This window comes from Gopherus flavomarginatus, chromosome 3 (assembly GCF_025201925.1).
Source record: "Gopherus flavomarginatus isolate rGopFla2 chromosome 3, rGopFla2.mat.asm, whole genome shotgun sequence".
Classification (NCBI taxonomy): domain Eukaryota; kingdom Metazoa; phylum Chordata; order Testudines; family Testudinidae; genus Gopherus; species Gopherus flavomarginatus.
In genome coordinates, this window is record NC_066619.1 from 101,002,411 (window position 1) to 101,025,859 (window position 23,449).

The 23,449-nt window shown below is 43.8% G+C and overlaps 1 protein-coding gene across 1 annotated transcript in view; it reads left to right on the plus strand.

Annotated features, from left to right (window-relative positions):
* VPS13A (vacuolar protein sorting 13 homolog A) overlaps positions 1–23,449 on the plus strand; it is a 322,609-nt gene that overhangs the window by 19,939 nt on the left and 279,221 nt on the right. Inside the window, exons 3-8 of the mRNA XM_050945432.1 lie at positions 317–359; positions 2,344–2,439; positions 2,741–2,842; positions 3,882–3,991; positions 4,388–4,447; positions 23,213–23,272. Coding sequence (XP_050801389.1) covers positions 317–359; positions 2,344–2,439; positions 2,741–2,842; positions 3,882–3,991; positions 4,388–4,447; positions 23,213–23,272 — 471 coding nt within the window. The remainder of the gene's footprint in view (positions 1–316; positions 360–2,343; positions 2,440–2,740; positions 2,843–3,881; positions 3,992–4,387; positions 4,448–23,212; positions 23,273–23,449) is intronic.

Consider the following 23,449-nt stretch of genomic DNA (forward strand, 5'->3'; position numbering starts at 1 on the left):
ACTACAAACTTTTTACATTCTGCCTCTAATGTTTTAACGGTCTGAAGAAGAGTAAATGTCACGTTCCTCCTAAACGTGATCTAATAAACATGTTCAATCTAATATGGTTGACATTTAATATGGTTAGACATCTGGAAAAGACTCCTATACTAAGATATTAAAGAATATATGCTCTCAATTTATGTTTTGTGTTTGGAGCTAAGTGAATAGTAGTGTAATTTTGCCAAGAGGGGAGATGGGAAGAAAACATAAAGGTAAATTCAATATATTGCTTAAATAGGTCTAAATATTTTCTTTAAATATATTCTTTTTGCAGAGTCAGCTGGATGTACCATTTAAAGTAAAAGCAGGGCATATTGGTAAGTTGCATTTTTGTAGCATTCACTACTTTGTAATAAATGGAGCAAGAGCCTGCTAATGTATTTTCTGTTCTTACAACTGACCTCAAGCATTTCAAGCAGTTAATTTTCTAAAGGGTGCTCTGCAGTGTGTAAGTGAATGTGAATCAGTTCACGCATTCTGGAATAAATATCTTCATACCTGTAAAAGACATTCTTATTTTAACTCTGGAAGGGGGAATGCTAACATGGAAAATAAAAGGAAGTTTTGCCTAGTTATCAAATATTTTAGAATGTATAAAATATAAAAAACACTGTATATTAAAAAAAAAAAACCCCAACAACTACATAATTTAAATTTTTTTTTTCTTTCCTGCCTCCTGTAGTGTGCGAACACTTCAGCAGGTTTCCCATCAGCAGCATGTTGCATGACTTTGGGAGGTTTCCTCAGAACAGAAATTGACTGGTTGTTGCATGGCAGGAATTAGCGACTGTCATAAGGCAGGGCTTCTCCCCAGTTTGCTAAGGACTCACTGTCATGCTCTGTTTCCTTTAGGCAGGTTTATTTTCCAAACTCAAACAAACAAAACAGTACCTCAGTTCACCCTTTGCATTTCAGACTGTCACTGTCTCTCCTCCCAGGGGACTCTGGCAGTCCTGCTGCTTCTGCTTCCTGCAGCTTCCCGGCTCTCTCTCAGCCAGTTCACCCTCACTGGGCCTGTCTCTGACCCTTCATAGCCCTGGATGCAACATTGCTCCCTTAATTGGCCGCAACTGGGAGCACCTGTTCTGGAAACTGGGACTGGACCTACTTAAGTTACAGGCAGCCAGCCACCTTGTGACATACTGTACCTCTTTCTCCCTCCCCCTTTTAAAAAAAAACAACTCCTCACAGGCAGTTTTTTTTTTGATGTGCGAGGCCCTTCTGGACTGCTTTCACCCCGCCCCTTCCCCCCCAACCAAAACACAAAAAACTTGGTATAAACTCTTACGTACAAATTCATACACATCAATATTCCCCAAATACCGCACAGTCCTTAAAGCCAACATTACAGTCATACCCTCCCAGAGCACTGTCCTCATAACATCATCTTCTCCAGGACTTTGAGAAGGGCATCTTCTCTGCACGCTGAGGCTTCAGCATGTCTGCACATAGAGATTCTTAAGTTCTCAAGTTCACTGACAATGAGGTTCAGGCGACTTCTTTCTTCCTGTCTTGAGTGACTTGATGTTCTCTGGTCAGCTGCTCTTTTTCTTGCTGAATCAGCTGTAGCTCTCATTCTGTAGCCACCAGTTGCTCTCTCAAGTCCCCTGTCTTCACAACTGGAACCCATACAACAAATGTCCTCTGCCTTTCCTCCTGTGAAGGACCACTGCCTTCACCCCAGCCTGAGAGGTTGTGAGAGGCCGAGATATAAAGGGGGAAAAATAGGCTGGGGAGTGATAGCCCTGCGTGTTCTTGAAGAACTGTTTTGCCTATGTTTGAGAAATAAAACTGCCTAAAAGAGACTAGGCATGGCAGTGGGTTTTTTGAGGGCCGGGGAGAAGACTTACTTGTTATAATATCATTGAATTGAAAAAGCATATATTTTATAAGGAAATGTGCTGAATCTCAATCCATTATTTTTTCTTCATTGAAATTTATCCCTAAGTGCACTTTTTCCATAAAGGGTACAATAAATACTTAAAAAATATTTTGAGCCAGCAAGATGTGCGCATATCTAAAATGTCCAGTCCTGTTACTATTGGCCTTCTCTTTCCTCATTGCATCCTGTTCCCACTCTTATGTGTTTACCCTGCTAGTTGCTATTTCTAAAAAAAATATAATATATCTGAAGATTGTAAACTTGTCACAGACTGCTTTTTTGTTTGCTTTGAAAAGTACTTAACATGCATTTGACGGTGTTATGGCAATTTTAGTTTTGTTTTTTTTTTAAACCTTCTAACATACTTTTGAGTCAAATTTCATTACATATTGTTATAACTTTTCTTTTATATACTGTAGGTCAACTTAATCTACAAATCCCTTGGAAATACCTTTATACTCAACCAGTTGAGGCTGTTCTGGATGGAGTTTATTTGCTTATAGTGCCTACAGCCAGTAAGTTGAGTGAGAGGAAAATTGTATATCATTGAGCTTTATTTTATTGTAATACTATTTTAAAAATCACAGTAATAGATGATGTATACAATTAGTCTTATTCCCAGTAGTTGCTGTTGCCTGACCCAAGTTATATTTTTCATATTTGATTTTCTTTTACTGTATTATTAAATCTTTCTGTTTAATATGTTCAAAAGAGATATTTCTTTATTTCATCAAAATTATCCTCAAAGATGTTTTCAGAATTTTAACTTTATATATATATATACTTGTCTTAACATTCTCTCCCTTCTTTACGTAGGCATAAAATATGATGCTGAAAAGGAAGACAGACAGCTCCTAGAAGCAAAGCAAAGGGAACTACAAAGAATAGAGAATGCAAAACAGAAAATAGCTGACCAGGGTAAGGAGGAAAAACAAATATGGCTGTATGCATTGCTAGATCTTTTAACTCAAAAACAGCCTGATGTTAAACTAATTGAATATGGATTCTAGCAGATTAGTTGCTGCCCTTCCAATATTTTTAAAAATGTTTTAGTTATGTGCACTAACATATAGTAAATTCACTAATGTCCCTTAACTAGTAGCTGAGAAAACTGATGGCTACTCACTACTGTACCTTTTTGTGCAGAATATTTACTTTATTTCCAAAGTTTCTGTATTACTTATAAATATTGACACTAGGGATAGTCCAGCTATTATAGTTGGTACTTCAGTCACATTATCAGGCTTTCAGGACACATCTACTGCATAAAGTTTCAAAACTAAACATGAATAGATACAATTCACCTTCTTTACAATTGTCTGCCAAACTCACTTTTTCTCTCATATGAAGCAAATTTAATTTTGCCTCCAACAACACAGAATCTCCTTGTATCTTTGTGGCAATGCCTCCCTAAAGGCTAATTCTACAACGTATAGAGTGCCTTTTTATTTTCTACTGCAAATTTGTTGGGTGTTGAGGGATGATATTTAGGACTTGATTTTTGAAAGGTATTTAGGCACTTAAAGGTGTAGATAGATGCTGCCAGCTTTTGAAAGGCCCCCTAGATGCCTAACCCCAGCAGGATTTTGAAAACCTCTCTAGATACCTGTCTGCATTTTCAGATACCTTTAAAAATTTGGTCCTTACTACATCACTGACGACTTAAGCAGGATGAGGCCCTAGAGGACAGTGATATAAACATTATGAAAGGAAACTGAAGGGTAGTGTTTAATACAAGTACAGTGCATTATAGCAGCAAGTACAGCTTCTGGTATATGGAATCACTTCAGCATGTGGCTTTTATAGTTAGGAAGTATTATGCTCCTACCATTCTTGATTCTTGGAGTCTAATCAGTTACAAAATTTATAATATTTAAATGATTTCCCATTCAGTTTTATTTAACTCTTATACTTAATTTGAACAAAAATATATGTAATCATCTGTGCTTCAATTTAGATAAAGGAAAAGAAGAGAAACAAGACACTTTTGTAGAAAAATTAGTCACTCAGGTCATCAAAAATCTTCAGGTGAAAATTTCCAACATCCATGTTCGATATGAAGATGATGTAAGTACTTCTGTATATATGGAACATTAGGCTCTTGTGTATTATTTTCAGTTATTGTGGATGACCCCTAGTTAGTTTCTTTTCCCCTCCTTCTACTTTCCACATTATGAGGGAACTTCTAACATTCCAGCAGTTTTCATCTGTGTTTTTGTGTTTTTTCTAAGGATGTATGCTGTGTAATAAATCAAGTAGCATTGATTTATGTATATCTAAAAAAAATACCAAAATAAATATGAGAGAGGAGCATTTGGTAAATATATAAATTTGGAGTTCAAAGTACATAAAATAAGACTGCATAATTGTGCAGGCAATTATTCACATGTTGCAAACTGTTTTTCCTTTTCTTCATGTATTCTGATTTTAAGTAATTCTTTTTGTATTGTTTCCTCTTATTAGATCACCAATCGAGATAATCCCCTGTCATTTGGGGTCTCACTTCAGAATCTCAGTTTGCAGGTAATTCAGTTTTATACTTGAAAGTATCCAGTACACTCATCATGTTTTAAAGAATATTAATCTAGCAATAACAATATTAATCTAGGAATAAATCAGTGCATCTGATAAGTGATTGATTGCTACAAGGAAGCATGCTCTTATTTAAAACTATTTGTTAGATATATAGATAAGTACACACACACCTACCTAATAGGTTTAGGATGCCCCAGATATAGTTGCCCATTGTCTGAGATGGTTTCTAGTGATCACTAGCCGGGCCTCCAGGGGCCCTCTTTTCGTCCAGCTGATGGGGAGTTTAGATGTCAGTGCCTTGTGCGAAGAAAGGCTCCCTTGGATTGTTCCCAGGTATTTATTTTTACCTGTCTTTTATAGCTGACAAGCACATAATCACATGACTCCTAGTGGGTCAGCACAATAACCTCTACTTTGTCACCAGTTCTCCTAATTTCAGCAAACTGCTCATTATCTCAAGACATTTCTAGTATTTCTTGCCATAACAATATATCAGGGGCAACTAAAACCAAGGTCGCTATTCACTCTCTCTCTTCCATAACTTTCTATCCCATCCTCCCATTCTGATTAACAAACTGCAAATATGCAGTTGTCTGACCTTATCCCACAAAGGCCTAAGATTATTCCTTGCTATGTGATATTTGGTTTTCAGCTGGCAGTGGCTGAACATACAAAATGATTGATTGCAGTGTTGTCAAGTTCTGGGGTATACTCAGGAATGTCAAATTCTGGGGTAACAGTAGCACTGCTTTCGGGTGTTGGCACCTGGCCAGTAGCCACCGCTCTCTACTCTGCTTTCTCACACTTCTGCAGAATGCATCTGAGAACATTTGAGAACCTCTGGTGTAGACCATGCTGGTATGCATTGAAAGTTCGCTAGTATGTGTCACGCTGCTTTGATTGACTCACAACTCTGAGAGCATACTTCAGGGCAGACTATCAGAAAACAGGACAGATACCCCAAGCTGGTGGTGTGTTCTGTAACTATATTTCATCAAGCCAGTGACAAATGTAAACTCCTAAATCTCTATACCAGTCTTCCATGGAGTCACAGACAGCATAGATTCTCCAGTTCATCTTGCCACCCAGACAAACTGGACTTTTTGTGATACAAGGTCACTTAAACCAAAAATCACATCACATCAGGTTGCTCCAAGAGACCAGTCACTTACCCCAGATCAGTTGGTACTCTAGATATTACACCAAAGACAATACTGATATCCATTCTTTAGTAAACTAATTAAAGGTTTGTTAGCTAAGAAAAGGAAATGAGTTATTGAGAGATTAAAGCAGGTTAAATATATGCACAGGTGAGTTACAGTTTGTAATTCCAAATGGTGTCAGTGATATAATAATCTGCCAAGGTGCCCAGATAGTCTCTGGGGATCTCCACTTTGCATCTGATACGCTTCCTGTAAGAGTCCAAATAGTCCAGAAATCCAGGATGTTTCCTTGAATCCATACTTACAGCTTCTCACAGAAAACAAAATGACAGTGTCACTACCCATGTGGACTTTTTCATTGATTATGGAGAGTGAGGAATGCATTTTTAGTCTTTGACCTCTGATCATCACTCACAATGACCATTTGCTTTGAAATTAGGGCTTTTCTGTTGAAGTTCTTCATTTGCATTCCACAAGGCTTCTTTCTTGTTTGATGAGTTATTTAATTAAAGGGGTACACACAATGTAAATGTTTGCTACTACATTATAACAGGATATAAATAATTGAAAACAATGCAAGTAACATTCCATTAGTTTTCATGAAGTTTAAACTCCAAATACACTCTTATACATTTAACAATCACTTTGATCTAGACTAATACACAAGTGAATTGGCCTTGGACTCTGGCTTGAGCTGGCACCTGGTCTGCCAGCATCACAGTGTGTGTTACTGTTGAATTAGTGCTATGTTAATATGCACTATGGAACTGTGTATGTGTCAGCAGGGTCTACGTGGTCTAGTTAGTGTGCAACATGTTCTTGTGTTTTAGAATGCCCTTTAGCGTGCATTGCCCCACTGTGTAGACAAATCCTATTGCCCTACTCGTTCTAATAGCTGGAATTAATCATAGGAATCGTCAGTATCCCAGTATTCTAAATACAGAGGCTGACAGCTTCTAGAACTCATTTCTAACTGTCCCAGAAGTTTTCCTTGTATCTATATTCCATGTTAATAGCTGCCCCCCACTCCACTGGGAATGTTTAAACACACCCTTGAGCCCTTTATACACTGTTCCAATCCTAGACCCAGATTTCAACACTGAGGAAGAGCTTTTTAATTCACTTCTCACTCGGAACTACTGTACCACCAAACACAAATTGTTACAAAATGTGATGCTAGCATTTAAATTGCACACAAAATTGCAACCACTATATGCCAAGTAGATACCGCACTTATACTTTTTCTTTTTTTAACCATAATTAGAATTTAAGTACTGTAGTCTGATGCTCAGATTTTAAATGATAGCGTTGAAGCTGCCACCATTCCAGAATGTACTCCAAAAGAGGGGAGGTGGTGAAAACGAGTAACTAGATGAACTTTTTTGGAAGGGAAGAGGAAAGGAGGGAGAAAAAGTCTTGAATGGTCTCTTGCCTAAGTCAGTGAGTCCAATGGGAAGTAAGAAAAAAGCTTACAGAGAGCCCTAAAGTGATGGCAATGATACAGTTTTTTTGTATGAGGAACAGTCATAAGCTCTTTATATAGCAGTTAGATAATCTTTTTTTGCCTTTCCATGTATTCAAAGATGCACAATCCTGCTGAACCAGTCAAACTTTGGAAAATAGAATTAAAAGTAGTGTCTGGTATCACCCTTGCCCCAGAAATGTTACCATTTTTTGTGCTTTTATGAATAATGTTTTCTTCTTTTGAAACCCCATACCCAAAAAACCCAGCTGTTCTCCCCTATTGTTGGGTGGGTGGCAGACCGACAGGACTATGCTTGGGAAAACAGTGAAATGATACTACTTCTTCGAGTGCTTGCTCATACCGATTCCAATTAGATGTGCACATGCCGCGTGCACACTTGTCGGAAGATTTTTGCCCTAGCAACACTCGATGGGTCGGCTGGGCTGCTTCCTGGAGTGGTGCCGCTATAGCGCCGGATATATACCCCTGCCGACCCAACAGCCCTTTAGTTCCTTCTTACCGCCCGTGACGGTTGTTGGAGCTGTGGAGCGCGGCTTTGCTGATCTCCACATCCCTAGCTTCTTTGCTCTTTACTGTGTTTATAGTTTGAGTTTTTGTAGTTATAGTTAGTGTTAGTACTTCTATTCATAGTTAGTGTATATAGTTGAAGGGATTAGCCCCTTTCCTCCACTCTGGGGCAGGCCCATGCCCAAGGAACCGGGATTCAAACCGTGCTCAGCGTGCCAAAAGCCAATGCCAATAGGGGATTCCCACGACTCCTGCCTCAAGTGCCTAGGGGAATTCCATCTTGTTGACAAGTGCCGCATTTGCAAACCATTTAAACCAAGGACGAAGGAGGAGCGGGACTTTCAATTGGAGCAGCTCCTCATGGAGTCAGCACTTAGTCCTGCAACATCGGTACCGAGTGCCCAACAGACTGTCTCGGTAAGGAGCGCCCCTTTGGCACTGGATCACTCCGGTACCGAGAAGTAGTCCTGGCACCGACTCCTCGGCACTGCTCCCTTTCCCCGACTGGGAAACGACATAGTGCTCCGACTCCAGCCTCGCAGAAGGAGCGCTCGTCTAAAATGGTTTGTCGGGCACTGTCATCCGCTGCGGCACCATCGACGCCGGCACCGCAGATTGCAGGTCCACCTAACGCGGCACTGTCAATTCTGGTCCCACAAGGGCCATTGAGTCCGGTGCCAGACAGCTCCCCGGCTCCTGCTGTGGTTGAGCTTGCTCTCCCTTCTACGCCAGAGACCTTCTCTACGGCAAGGGAGCTCATTGCTATGACGGAGCCGATATGTCCTCAACTGCCGGTGTGGGTTGTTCAAACCATCGGCAAGCTGGCCCTCGTAAGGCCTCCTTCCGTCGGTCCACCAGAGAGATGTCATTCCAGATCACGGTTTTGCAGACGCTCTTGATCACGTCATTCTCACTCCTGGCGCCATTCGTAGTCCCGGCACCGCTCTCCATTGCGGTACCAGTCGCACTTGTGGCGACATTCAACATCTTGTTCACTGGACAGATACTCCTGGTACCGATCTGGCTCTCGGCACCAGTCTCGGTACCGTGTATCCTGCAGTCGCTCCTGACGAAGGGACTCGATATCCTGGTTGACCTCCCGGCACCGGTACAGTAGAAGGTCCTGGTCTCTCTCGCGGTACCGGCATAGCTCCCAGTACTGCTCGCTGGTACCGCCCCGGGATCGAGCGTCAAGAACAGTGGCGCCCTCCCAGGGTCTCTCGGCACCACTGTGGCCTTCGAGACACACATCAGTATCGTCTCAGGCTGGCAGTGCAGCCTACCATCAGGAGTGTGACTCTGACGTCCTCAGCCAGTATCCGGAGAGACAAAGCCATGAACAAGGGCCTCATCACTGGTTCTTCTGGACACCATGGGCATACCACCAGGCCCAAGGTGCCCCATCAGTGGCTCAATGGCTGGCCCCATCAGAACACCGGGTACCAGAGGCGACAGTGAGCCGCCCTCCCTCTATGGGCATGGACGAGGCTCCAATTCCATCTGCAGTCACCGAGGTTCCACCTGATGCAGATGACACCCCTCAAGTACACGACCCACCTCAGGACCCGTTCGTCCCGGGCCTCTCCTCCTCCTCCTCACCTGATGAGGCGGTAGCAGGAACATCCTCCTCAGGCCCTCCCAATCGATCTCAGGGCCTATCAAGACCTCTTGAAGCGGGTGGCTCAGAATATGAACTTGCAGATGGAGGAAGTCACTGAAATAGAGGACCCGGTCGTGGACACCTTATCGGCTGATGCATCTACTAGAATGGCTCTCCCATTCATCCGCACTATACAAGCCAATGCGGACACCATTTGGCAATCCCCAGCTTCAATTTCACCTACAAGGAGTAGAGAGGAAATATGTGATCCCCCCAAAGGGATGCGAATATCTCTACACCCACCCACCTCCCTGCTTTCTGGTTGTCCAATCAGTGAACAAACTGGAGTGTCATGGCCAGCAAGCATCAGCTCCTAAGGCGAAGGAGACTAGACGCATGGACCTCCTAGGACGCAAAATATACTCGGCTGGGAGCCTCCAACTTAGGGTGGCAAACCAACAAGCCCTCCTAAGTTGGTATAACTTTAATATGTGGGTGTCCATGGGGAAGTTTACGGATTTTCTTCCCCAGGAGTCCCGTCCAGAGTTTACGGCCCTACTTGAAGAGGGTAAAAAGGTAGCAAGAACCTCCCTCCAGGCCTCTCTGGATGCAGCGGACTCGGCTGCCAGAACTCTGGCATCCGGAGTGACGATGAGGCATGTCTCCTGGCTCCAGGCTTCAGGCCTTCCCCCTGAATCGCAGCAGATCATTCAGGATTTACCCTTCGAGGGCCAGGGTGTTTTCTCAGACAAAACCGACCCCAGGTTGCAAAGTCTGAAGGACAATCGTGTCATAATGCGCTTGCTGGGTATGCACACACCAGTGACCCAACGAAGGTCGTTCCGGCCCCAGCCACACTGCCCTTACAACCAGACTAGGCCGCATCTGGACGCTACCAGAAGGCGTGGCAGGAGGAATCGGTGGAGGCAGTCTGGCCCTCAAGGAACCCAAAGTCAAGTGCCTCCTAAACCACCAACGGGGCCCAAGCAAAACTTTTGATCCTTCTCCCTCCTTTTTCAACCGCCTCTCCCATTTCCTCCCTGCCTGGTCCCAGCTAACCTCAGATTGTTGGGTCCTCCGCACGGTGGAAATGGGATACCACCTCCAGTTTGTTTCAACCCCCCCACCCACCCTCCCTAGCCGTCCCTCTTCAGGGACCCCTCTCACAAGCAATTCCTCTTACAAGAGGTCCAGACGCTCCGAAAACTGGGAGTCATAGAGGAGGTGCCCAAAGATATGAGGGGCAAGGGGTTCTAGTCCCGCTACTTCTAAATCCCCAAGGCAAAGGGAGGTCTACGACTGATCCTAGACCTGCGGGAACTCAACAAATTCCTGATAAAGCTGAAGTTCCGCGTGGTATCCCTGGGGACCATCATCCCATCCCTGGATCCGGGAGACTGGTATGCCACCCTCGATATGAAGGATGCTTATTTCCACATTGCCATTTATCCACCACACAAACAGTACCTCCGTTTTATGGTCAACCGCCAACACTTTCAGTTCACGGTACTTCCCTTTGGCCTTTCTACAGCTCCAAGGGTCTTCATGAAATGCATGGCTGTAGTAGCCACCTCCCTCTGGCGTCGTCGATTACACGTCTACCCGTATCTCGACGATTGGCTCATTCGAGGGACTTCCCAGTCACAAGTATCGCAGCACCTGTGCATCGTCAGAGACCTCTTTGGGAGCCTAGGCCTCATGATCAACTCAGAAAAGTCTACTCTGACACCCGCGCAGGGAAAAGACTTCATCGGAGCTGTTCTGGACTCCAATCTGGCCAGAGCCTGCCTGCCTCCCCCAGTCGCGTTTTCAAACAATGACTTCGATAATTCGAAGTCGTCAATCCTTTTCCGACAACGTCGGTGCGCACTTGCCTCGGCCTAGTAGGTCACATGGCCTCCTGCACCTTCGTGACCAAGTACACGAGGCTACGTCTCCATCCCTTCCAAACCTGGCTTGCTTCAATATACTGTCCACACAGAGACAGTCTGGATTCAGTGCTCACTATACCCAGGAAGGTTCTCGACTCCCTCACTTGGTGGTTAGACCCCTCTCTGGTCTGCGCAGGGATGCCATTCCACCCACCGCAACCCTTGGTGGCCCTAACCACAGATGCGTTGTCTCTGGATTGGGGTGCCCACCTCGCGAACCTTCACACTCAAGACCTCTGGTTGCCCCAAGAGCTGCACATCAACGTGAGGGAGCTGAGAGCAGTCCGTCTAGCATGCCAGGTGTTTCGGGACCATCTACAAGGCCATTGTGTATCAGTATTCACGGACAACACAACAGCCATGTTTTACATAAACAAGCAGGGCAGAGCACGCTCCTCCCTCCTTTGTCAAGAAGCCATCCGCCTCTGGGACTTTTGCATAGCCCACTCTATCGATTTGGTAGTGTCTTTTCTCCCAGGGGTTCAGAACACTCTGGCAGATCACCTCAGCAGATCCTTCCTGTCTCACGAGTGGTTGATTAGTCCGGACGTTATCCATTCTGTTTTCCGGAGGTGGGGCTTTCCCCACATAGACCTCTTTGCCTCCGGAGAGAACAGGAAATGCCAAGTGTTTTGCTCCTTCCAAGGACGCTCCCCAGGCTCCCTCTCAGATGCATTCCTGATCCCATGGAAGAGGCACCTACTTTATGCCTTCCCACCGTTTCCACTCGTCCACAGAGTCCTACTCAAGCTCCGCAGGGACAGAGCCCACCTGATCCTCATTGCTCCAGCATGGTCGAGGCAGCATTGGTACACCCTGTTGTTCAACCTCTCAGTGGCAGACCTGATCCCCCTGCCACTCTGGCCGGACCTCATAACACAGGACTTCGGCAGGCTTCACTATCTGGACCTGCAATCCCTTCATCTCACAGCATGACTGCTGTGTGGCTGAGCCAGTCTGAGTTGCGTTGCTCTGCCTCGGTACAACAGGTGCTCTTGGGCAGTGGGAAGCCTTCACGAGGACGATGTATCTCGCCAAATGGAAGCGTTTCTCCTACTGGTGCTCTCAGAATAACTTAGTCCCTGGACAGGTATCTGTCCCTACTGTCCTGGATTACCTATAGTCCCTGAAAGAGCAGGGCCTGGCGGTCTCTTCTATAAAAGTGCATCTGGCAGCTATTTCCGCCTTCCACCTGGGGGAAAGTGGCAGTTCAATCTTTTCTCACCCTATAGTTTCCAGGTTCCTTAAGGGATTGGAGCAGTTGTACCCTCAAGTCAGACGCCCGACCCCTATCTGGGATCTAAACGTGGAGCTAGCCAAGCTTATGGGTGCCCCTTTTGAGCCTCTGGCCACCTGCTCCCCGCTGTACCTCTCCTAGAAGACAGCCTTCCTCATTGCTATCACCTCGGCAAGACGAGTATTGGAGCTTCGGGCTTTGATAGTGGATCTCCCACATACGGTATTCCACAAGGACACGGTACAGCTGCGACCACACCCCTCTTTCCTTACTAAGGTGGTGTCTGCTTTTCATGTCAATCAAGACATCTTTCTCCCAGTCTTTTTCCTGAAGCCGCACTCATCGCGTTGGGAACAACAACTACATACCTTGGATGTCCGCAGGGCTCTTGCCTTTTATATCGAGAGAACCAAACCCTTCCGACGTTCGCCTCAGCTCTTTGTAGCGGTGGCAGACCGGATGAAAGGCATGCCGGTCTCTTCCCAACGAATTTCATCTTGGGCGACATCGTGCATCCGAGCATGCTATGAATTGGCTCACATTCCGGCTAGCCATCTCACCGCCTATTCTACTCGGGCGCAAGCCTCACCTGTCGCTTTCCTGGCCTATGTCCCCATCCAGGAAATATGTCACGCTGCTACCTGGTCATCGATTCACACCTTTGCCTCACATTACGCATTTGTTCAGCAGTCCAGAGACGATGCAGCCTTTGGCTCAGCAGTTTTGCATTCTGCAACGTCTCATTCCGACCCCACCGCCTCGGTAAGGCTTGGGAATCACCTAATTGAAATCGATATGAGCAAGCACTCGAAGAAGAAAAGATGGTTACTCACCTTTGTAACTGTTGTTCTTTGAGATGTGTTGTTCATATCCATTCCAAACCCGCCTTCCTTCCCCATTGTCAGAGTAGCCGGCAAGAAGGAACTGAAAGGAACTGAAAGGCCGTTGGGTCGGCAGCGGTATATATCCGGCACTGTAGCGGCGCCACTCCAGGGGGCGACCCAGCCGACTCACCGAGTGTTGCTAGGGTAAAAATCTTCGGACTAATTGGAATGGATATGAGCAACACATCTCGAAGAACAACAGTTACAAAGGTGAGTAACCGTCTTATTTAGCAGCTCTTTGTGTAAACTCCAAACAAGCCAAAAAAACCCCTCCCACCACCACCTCTGATTTCTCAGGATATCTTTGTTGCAAAAAAGATTTGTTCTTAAAGTGAGTTAAAAAAGCAGTGAAGACAAGGCATTTTGGATTTTAACTTGGATTAGCAGTTTGAGTTCAGTCCCAGGATCTACTATAGCAGTGGTCCTCAAACTTTTTCTGTTGTGCCCCTGTTCCCCCTTACTGTAGGAGACCTCATACTTCTTGAAAACAAGCTGAGTCTTCTCTTCAGTCCTGTCTGAAGTAGGAAGGAGCAAAGATCTTCAGATGGTGCTTCTCTCTGGTCACATTCCAGAGAATATGCCAAAAAGATGTAAGATTTATCACTCACCCAAACCTACTCCTTCTAGATCTGATTGGCACTGTGATCTGTATCTGCCAGATGAGTCTCGTTGCACCGAAATCACACAGGTTCAAATCAGTCCTCAAGTCACTGCTAGATCATGTCTGCAACTTCTTGGGCGTATGGCAGTGTGCACCTTTGTCATGTTTCATTCTTGACTGCATCTGCGTTGCTTCCAAGTCAGGTTCAAGTCAATTTATACACACCCAACAAAGACAGTCAAAACAGTTGTTCTCGATCCCCTGTCATATTCTAGTTTCCTGTGAGTGTTGGAAGAATCGAGGCAAAGTGTGTTTGGGGGTCCTATTCAACTATCGTCCACTTGCTCTTGCAGTAGTTCCTGACGCGTCTGTCCTTGGAGCTCATTGCCAGGAATAACTAGGACAGATGGACTGCCCGAAAGTCCTCTTTGCACATCCATGTTCTGGAGCTCAGAGCTATCAGATACACCTGTCTGCGCTTCCTACCCATGATAAAAGGACAATGTGCCCACATAATGAGAGACAGTAGGGCTAGTATGTACCGCATAAATCACCAGTGGGGACTGAAATGCCCCTTTCCACAGAGGCTATGAAATTATGGAACTGCTGAACAGCCCATGATATCCTGCTGTGATTAGTCTTCCTACTCAATTAAAACTATTACCTCCCATGACTTGCGTGCTATTCCTCAGTTAATGCAACCTAAAATTAAATACAATTAAAACACCATAGCTGACTGTTTCAACAGGCACTTCACTGAGTGGAAACACAGAGAAATCCATACTGAGACAGATATTTCGTAACTGGGGATTTCCAGAAACAGATCTCTTCGCCACTGCAGTCAGTACAATATTCTGCTCAAGGAGAGGTTTGGAGTGCTGTGCTCTGAGGGACGCCTTTCTCTTTTGGGTGGAGAATCTTGTATACAACTTACCTCTCCTGCTGCTGGAAACTACATCAGATTACAAAGGAGGAATATAAACAAGTAACACATATATGTAAGGCAGTGGTTCCCCAACTTGTTCCGCCCTTGTGTGGGCCGAGGGATGTACTGGCCACTGCTTCCAGCAGCTCCCATTGGCCTGGAGCAGTGAACTGTGGCCACTGGAATCTGCCATCAGCTGAACCTGCGGACGCGGCAGGTAAACAAACCGGCCCGGCCCACCAGGGGCTTTCCCCGCACAAACGGTGGAACAAGTTTGGGAACCACTGATGTAGGGACAGAATTAGAAAGACCGAGGCACAGAACAAGATTAAACTAGCTGGAGACATAAAGGGTAACAAGAAAACATTCTATAAATACATTAGATGCAAGAGGACGCAGGAAGAGGAGAGGCCTGTTAGTCAATGGGGGAGAGGGAGAGAGAACAGAAAATTTTGGAAATGGCAGAAGTGCTAAATTACTTTTTTGTTGAATTCGGGGGGCCCAGATAATCTTGATCCAAAAATATTAAAGGAACTGGCACATGAAATTGCAAGTCCATTAGCAAGAATTTTTAGTGAATCAGTAAACTCAGGGGTTGTACCATACGATTGGAGAATTGCTAACATAGTTCCTGTTTTTAAGAGAGGGAAAAAAGGTGATCCGAGTAACTATAGGCCTGTTAGTTTGACATCTGTAGTATGCAAGGTCTTGGGGAAAAAAAATTGAAGGAGAAAGTAGTTAAGGACATTGAGGTCAATGGTATTTGGGACAAAATACAACATGGTTTTACAAAAGGTAGATCGTGCCAAACCAACCTGATCTCCTTCTTTGAGAAGATAACAGATTTTTTAGACAAAGGAAACGCAGTGGATCTAATTTACCTTGATTTCAGTAAGGCATTTAATACGGTTCCACATGGGGAATTATTAGTTAAATTGGAAAAGATGGGGATCAATATGAAAATTGAAAGATGGATAAGGAACTGGTTAAAGAGGAGACTACAGTGGGTCATAGTGAAAGGTGAACTTTCAGGCTGAAGGGAGGTTACTAGTGGAGTTCCTCAGGGATTGGTTTTGGGACCAATCTTATTTAATCTTTTTATTACTGACCTTGGCACAAAAAGTGGGAATGTGCTAATAAAGTTTGCAGATGACACAAAGCTGGGAGGTATTGCTGACGCAGAGAAGGACTGGGATATCATACAGGAAGATCTGGATGACCTTGTAAACTGCAGTAATAGTAATGATTTGAGGACTTCAATAACTCAGACGTAGGTTAGGGATTTGTTACAGGAGTGGGTGGGTGAGATTCTGTGGCCTGCATTGTGCAGGAGGTCAGACTAGATGACGTAATGGTCCCTTCTGACCTTAAGTCTGTGAGTCTATGAAAGGTTAGTACCAATTGGATGTCTAACATAGTGAATGCCCGTGGAAATGAGGTAGGCTCAGAGGCTCAAATAGGAAGAGAACAATTTAAAAATTACTCAGATAAGTTTGATGTCTTCAAGTCACCAGGACCTGATGAAATACATCCTAGAATACTCAAGGAGCTGACCAAGAAGATATCTGAGTCATGAGTGATTATCTTCGAAAAGTCATGGAAGTTGGGAAAGATTCCAGAGGACTGGAAAAGGGCAAATATAGTGCCCATCTATAAAAAGGGAAATAAGGACAACTGGGGGAATTACAGACCAGTCATCTTAATTTCAGTACTCGGAAAGATAATGAAGCAAATAATTAAGCAATCAGTTTGCTAACTCTTGGAAGATAATGTCATAAGTAACAGTCAGCATGCTTTTGTCAAGAACAAACTGTGTCAAACCAACCTAATAGTTTTCTTTGTCAGGGTAACAAGCCTTGTGGATGGGGGGAAGCGATAGATTTGGTATATCTTGACTTTAGTAAGGCTTTTGATACTATCTCTCATGACCTTCTCATAAACAAACTAGGAAATACAACCTAAATGGAGCTACTATAAGGTGGGTACATAACTGGTTGGAAAACCGCTCCCAGAGAGAAGTTCTCAGTGTTTCACAGTCAAACTGGAAGGGCATATTGAGTGGAATCGTGCAGGGATCAGTTCCGGATCCGGTGCTGTTCAGTATTTTGAGTAATTTAGACAATGGCATAGGGAGTTGTTGTAGTATAATTCCCAAACCTGGACCTTAGCGTCCAAAATTTGGGTACTAGCATGAATTCCCCTAAGCTTAATTACCAGCTTAGATCCTGTACCGCTGCCACCAATCAGGACTTAGAGTAGAGCGCCTGATAGACTCTGGTCTCCCCCAAAACCTTCCCTGGGGGCCCCAAGACCCAAATTCCTTGAGTCTTACAACAAAGGGGAATGAACCATTTCCCTTCCCCCTCCTTTTCTTCCTCCCAGCTCTTTCCCGCCTTGAGTACACTAGGAGACCACCGTGATTCAACTCCTTGAATCACCCCTTCCCCCTCCCTTCTTCCCCGGAGAGAGATACAGAGATAAACGCAGAAAGCAGGTTTTTCTTCCCTCCTCCCTTTCCTTTCTCCCACCAATTCCCTGGTGAATGCAGACTCCCTTCCCTGGAGTCTTACAAAAGATAACCAAAAAAAAATCAATTAGATTCTAGGAAAAAAAGAGGAAAACTTTAATAAAGAAGGAAAAACATAAAAATTGTCTCTGTAATCAAGATGGTCCATATACAGGGTTTTTTTAGCTTATAGACAATAGAAAGAAGCTTTCTCCAGCAGAAACACAATTTAAGCTACTTCCAGCAAGTACACATCTGCAAATAAGAAAAACAAGTTAAAAGACTATAACTGCCTTTTTTACTTACTAACTATTCTGAATAGATAAGAGACTGTAGCAGGGAGATTGGCAGAAACCTGGTTGCACCTCTAGTCCCGTCCAGGACCCCAAGAGAACAACGCACAAACCCAAAACCCACAAACAAAAGGCTTCCCTCCACCCAGATTTGAAAGTATCTTGTTTCCTGATTGGTCCTCTGGTCAGGTGTTTGGGTCCCTGTTTGTTAACCCTTTACAGGTAAAGAGACATTAACCCTTAACTGTCTGTTTATGACAGGAGTACACTCATAAAGTTTGCAGATGATACCCAGCCAGGAGGGGTTGCAAGTGCTTTGGAGGGTAGGATTAACATTCAAAATGATCGGAATAAACTGGAGAAATAGTATGAAGTAAATAGGGTGAAATTCAATAAGGACAAATGCAAAGGACTCCACTTAGGAAGGAGCAATCAGTTGCACATATACAAAATGGAGAGTAACTGCTTAGGAAGGAGTACTGCAGAAAGGGATCTAAGGGTCATAATGGATCACAAGCTAAATATGAGTCTACAGTGTAACTCTGTTTAAAAAAAAAAAAAAAAGCAAACATTCTGGGATGTATTAGTGGGAGTGCTTGTAAGCAAGACATGAGAAGTAATTCTTCTGCTCTACTGTGTGCTGATTAGTCCTCAACTGGAGAATTTGTGTCCAGTTCTGGGCACCACATTTCAGCAAAGATGAGAACAAATTGGAGAAAGTCTGGAGAAGAGCAACAAAATTGATTGATTAAAGGTTTAGACAGCATGACCTGTGAGAGAAGATTGAAAAAATTGGATTTGTTTAGTCTGGAGAAGAGAAGACTGAAAGGGGACATAAGTTTTCAAGTACATAAAAGATTGTTACAAGAAGGAGGAAGAATTTTTTTTTTCTCCTTGACCTCTGAGCAGACAAGAAGCAATGGGCTTAAATTGCAGCAAGGACGGTTTAGGTTGGACATCAAGAAAAACTTCCTAACTGTCAGGGTGGTTAAGCGCTGGACTAAATTTGATCAGGGAGGTTGTGAAATTTCCATTATTGGAGATTTTTAAAGAGCAGTTTAGACAGACACCCATTGCAAATGATCTAGATCATGCTTAGTCCTGCCACGAGTGCAAGGGATTGGGCTAGATGACCTATTGACGTCCCTTCCAGTCTTAAGATTCTCTGATTCCTTCTATCCACCAAACCAGTTACCCTGTCAGAGAAGGAAATCAAGTTGGTTTAACGTGATTTATTCTTAGTAAATCCATGCTGTCTGCTAGTGAATACCCCTTCATCTCCAGATATTTGCAAATTGAATGTTTTATACATTGCGCTAGTACAGGGGTTCTCAAATTTCATTGCAGTGTGACCCCCCCCCCCCCGACAACAAAAATCACTACATAGCCCTGGGAAGGAGGACCAAAACCTAAGCCTGCCCAAGCCCTGCTGCTCCAGGTGGGAATGGCCACAGCCAAAGCCCATGGGCTTCAGCCCTATGCTGGGGGCCTGTAACCTGAGCCCCGGCACCCAGGGCTGAAGCCCTTGGGCTTTGGCTTCGGCTGTGGGCGGTGGGGTTCAGGCTTCGGGACCAGGCATGTCTAACTCCAGCCTTGGCGACCCCATTTGGGGTTGTGAACCATGTTGGGGTCCCAGCCCACAGTTTGGGAATCATTGCTCTAATAGCTTCCCAGGTATCAAAGTCAGGCTGGCTGGTCTTCCCGTGCTCCTCCTTTTAAAGATGGGCTCTATGTTAACCCTTCTCCAGGCTTCCGGGACATAAGAACGGCCATACTGGGTCAGACTAAAGGTCCGTCTAGCCCAGTATCCTGTCTTTCGACAGTGGCCAATGCCAGGTGCTCCAGAGCGAATGAACAGAACAGGTAATCATCAAGTGATCCATTCCCTGTCACCTGAACCCTATTCTGAACCCTATTGGTAGTCTTGGCCTTCACAACATCCTCTGGCAAAGAGTTCCACAGGTTGACTGTGCATTGTGTGAAGAAATACTTCCTTTTGTTTGTTTTAAACCTGCTGCCTATTAATTTCATTTGGTGACCCCTAGTTCTTTTGTTATGAGAAGGAGTAAATAACGCTTCCTTATTTACTTTCTCCACACCAGTCATGACTTTATATAACTCAGTCATATCTCCCTCTTGGTCGTCTCTTTTCCAAGCTGAAAAGTTCCAGTCTTATTCTCTCCTCATACGGAAGCTATTCCATACCCCTAATAATTTTTGTTGCCCTTTTCTGAACCTTTTCCAATTCTAATATTTCTTTTTTGAGATGGAGCGACCACGTCTGCACACAGTATTCAAGCTGTAGGCATACCATGGACTTATATAGAGGCAATATGATATTTTCTGTACTATTATCTATCCCTTTCTTAATTATTCCCAGCATTCTGTTCGCTTTTTTGACTGCTGCTGTGCATTGATTGGACGTTTTCAGGGAACTATCCACAATGGCTCTGAGATCTCTCTTGAGTGGTAACAGCTAATTTAGACCCCCTCATTTTATATGTATAATTGGGATTATGTTTTTCAATGTGCATTAATTTGCATTTATCAGCATTGAATTTCATCTGCCATTTTGTTGCCCAGTTTTGAGAGATTCTTTTGTTGCTCTTCGCAGTCTGCCTGGGACTTAACTATCTTGAGTAGTTTTGTATCATCTGCAAATTTTGCCACTTCACTGTTTTACCCCTTTTTCCAGATCATTTGTTAATATGTTGAACAGAACTGGTCTCAGTAAAGACCACTGGGGGACACCCTTGTTTACCGCTTTCCATTCTGAAAACTGACCATTTATTCTTACCTTTTGTTTCCTATCTTTTAACCAGTTACCAGTCCAGGAGAGGACCTTCCCTCTTATCCCATGACTTCTGTTATCCATGATTCTGTAAATATTATTGCCAGTGGCCTCTCTATGTTGGTGGATTGATCCCCTCTTCAAGTCTGTCAGGGTGTTTTATTTCATCTCCATCCTCAGACTCTTGTGATGGACACATTTGAACAGCACTGGAAGTTCATTTAGACAGACTCCAGATAAAGGGCTTGTGGTCTTGGATGGAATCTTGATTACTCATAAATGTGTCAAACTCCAAGCTATTTGTTTAGCCTTCAGGACTGTCCTACCCCTTTGTTATGTGGTATCACTGTCCAGATTCTAACAAACAGGATGAGGGTGATGAAATATATAAACAGACAAGTGGGGCAAAAATCTTTCTCTGTCTGGAAATGATTGTTTTGTGAGAATGGTGCATTTTTCAAGTCAGCCTAATAACTTCCAGGGACTGAGAACAAATTGGCATATTATCTCGGTAGGAATTCCTTAGTAACCCATGAGTGAGACTTTAAAGACTAAATTCTGAGTCAGGTGTTCCTGAAACAGGGGATAAGTCATAGACTTTTTTGCTACTGATGCAAACAAGAGGTTCCCCTGGTTTTGCTCCCAAGGAGGACTGAGTCCAGGCTCATTAGCAGCTGCTTTTCTTATTTGGTGGGGAAAAGTTCTGCTGTACTCTTGTTCCCCATTCCGTTAAACCCTTGTTGTAGTGGAGCCCCCGTTTCTGAGATTGTGTAGGCTGGCTACTTGAAGTTCTAGTCCTAAATGTACCAGTTGCTACTCCACTGTGACAGCTTCCAAAGCCAGGTGCTCATTTTGGCAGGTCATTGTTGAGGTAGGACTATCGCACGCACACACTTCCTTAAGAGGTAACTGCTAGCTAAACACCTGCAGTGGGATCTCTGAGGACAAATGGTCGAGGAAGAGAGTTTAATTATCTTACAGTAACTGGGATTCTTCTAGGTTCTCTTCTCCACATGGATCCCATGACCCATCCTCCTTCCCCACTGATGAAGAGTCCTTTACCTGGATGTTCTGTATTGGTGAAGGAACTGAGCAGTGGTTGGGCCTGAAGGCATACAGGGCATATGCACAACCCCAACAGACATTGCTGACTCAAAGATTGTGAGCTGATGCAGATGGGGTGCACACTTAATTGGGACCTGGGTGGGCAAAAGCATCTCAAGGAACTGCAGTTACTGTAAGGGAAATAACATCTCTTTTGAGTGCCTGTGTGATTTCCCACTTATGGTATTTGGCACCTCTGGTATTAAGCTACTAACCTGCATAGAAAAGATGTGTGTGTTGGGGAATGAAGGAGTGGTATCACACTTAAGATTACATAATTTGTCTTTGTAAGTGAGCATGTCTCTTGATCACCTTAGTTTCTTTGCTATTGCAAAGAGGTAAAGGAAGTACCTCATGTATCTTCCAACTAGCTATTGCGTATTTTCATCTAGTTTCTTGTTATAGTTAGCTACATAGTTTAGAGTTATCTATGTTGGGTTTCTTCCTGCGGCTATGTTAGGACCTGAACTGCACAGAAGGTTCAAAAGATGCACGGCCGGTTCAGTTATATTTCCCAAAACAGATGCCCATGTTAGGTTCCTGGGAGAGATTCGCATCATAGCCCAGTGCATGATCTGCCTCTGCAACTTCACTCTTCAGGGGAGGAGGGACAGACAGTTAAGCTGGCAATCACACTTGGGGTTTGTCTACATGAACATTTAGTTCTCACCAAGGTGAAGTGTAAATCTACCCTACATTAGTCTGCTGTGCACTAACTGTTCATGTGGACCCTGCTGACATGCACTAATAGTTCCTTAGTGCACTTTGAGCTACTTCGTTTTGAAACAGGACTATAACAAATACTGAAATAGGATGTAAACTTGAAGTACTTGAGAAACAAATGCACTCCATTTGTCTGTTTGTTGCTTCCCTCATGGCAGGTGCTGTCTTTGTTCTGGGAGGCTACTTAACAGGAATGGTAGGCTGTCTATAGAGCTGCTCTGATTAAGCAGCTTCTGTAGATCATAAATGTGACGTTTCCATGTAAATAGAATTTAATTTCATGCAGGGCAGTGCTTAGTGAAATCAGTATGCTAACATAACATACTTTATGCTAACATACATATATTTGTTTCTAGATATGTACTTTTTAAGGATACTGTGTTAAAAACTTGGTAGAAAATTACACTTTATCTGCTGACAAAAATGCTATTTGTGTACTGAGTATAAGCTGTTCCCCACAGCACTCCTCTCCTGGAGCTAGCACCATATTGTATATAAAAATGGAGAATTATTAACAAACTGTGAACTTTCTACTGGTCTTAAGCTATGGCATGTAGCTACCACCAAAACTACAAACAGAAGCCCTTGAGTACTTTTTCCATAGAATCTGCCTAAAGAATAACAGAAAATAAAATTGAGGTCACCCTGCAGAAAACTTCACCATGCTAATTTCTGGTTCATGAGTGGAGCATGACAGTCATTGCAGGTATATAGACCTACAGAAGATGTAGTCTGATAGTTTTAGTTAAGCAATTTAAAGCTTGGTCTACTTAAATCAGTGGAAAGACTCATGTAGTAGTAGTAGTTTTTGTAGTACTGGAGAATCCCAGTCATAGGCAGGGGCCCCATTGTACTGGTATACAAACAGATCAGAAAGACTGCCCATGCCCTTTAACTTCAGTGGATGTTGAGTTAGGCCCATAGTGTATTTTCTCTTTTGTTGTATGATCTGTTTAACTCTGTGATTTGATTGTACTAAGTCTAGACCTTTTTCCTTTTCAGACCTCAGATCAAAATTGGAATCCATGTTTACATGATGAAGCTACGAAGTTGTTCTATAAGGTAAAATATAGGCAGTGAATGCTATCATTATAACAAAACATTGTCAGAATAAGAGCCATCTCCTGTGGATTTATGCTCTTGATAGGTAAAAGATATAATCTATTTCTATGTAATCAAAACTGGAGGGAGAGAGAGTACATGTCTGTGGAGCATTTGGCTATTTTAATATCCATGAGA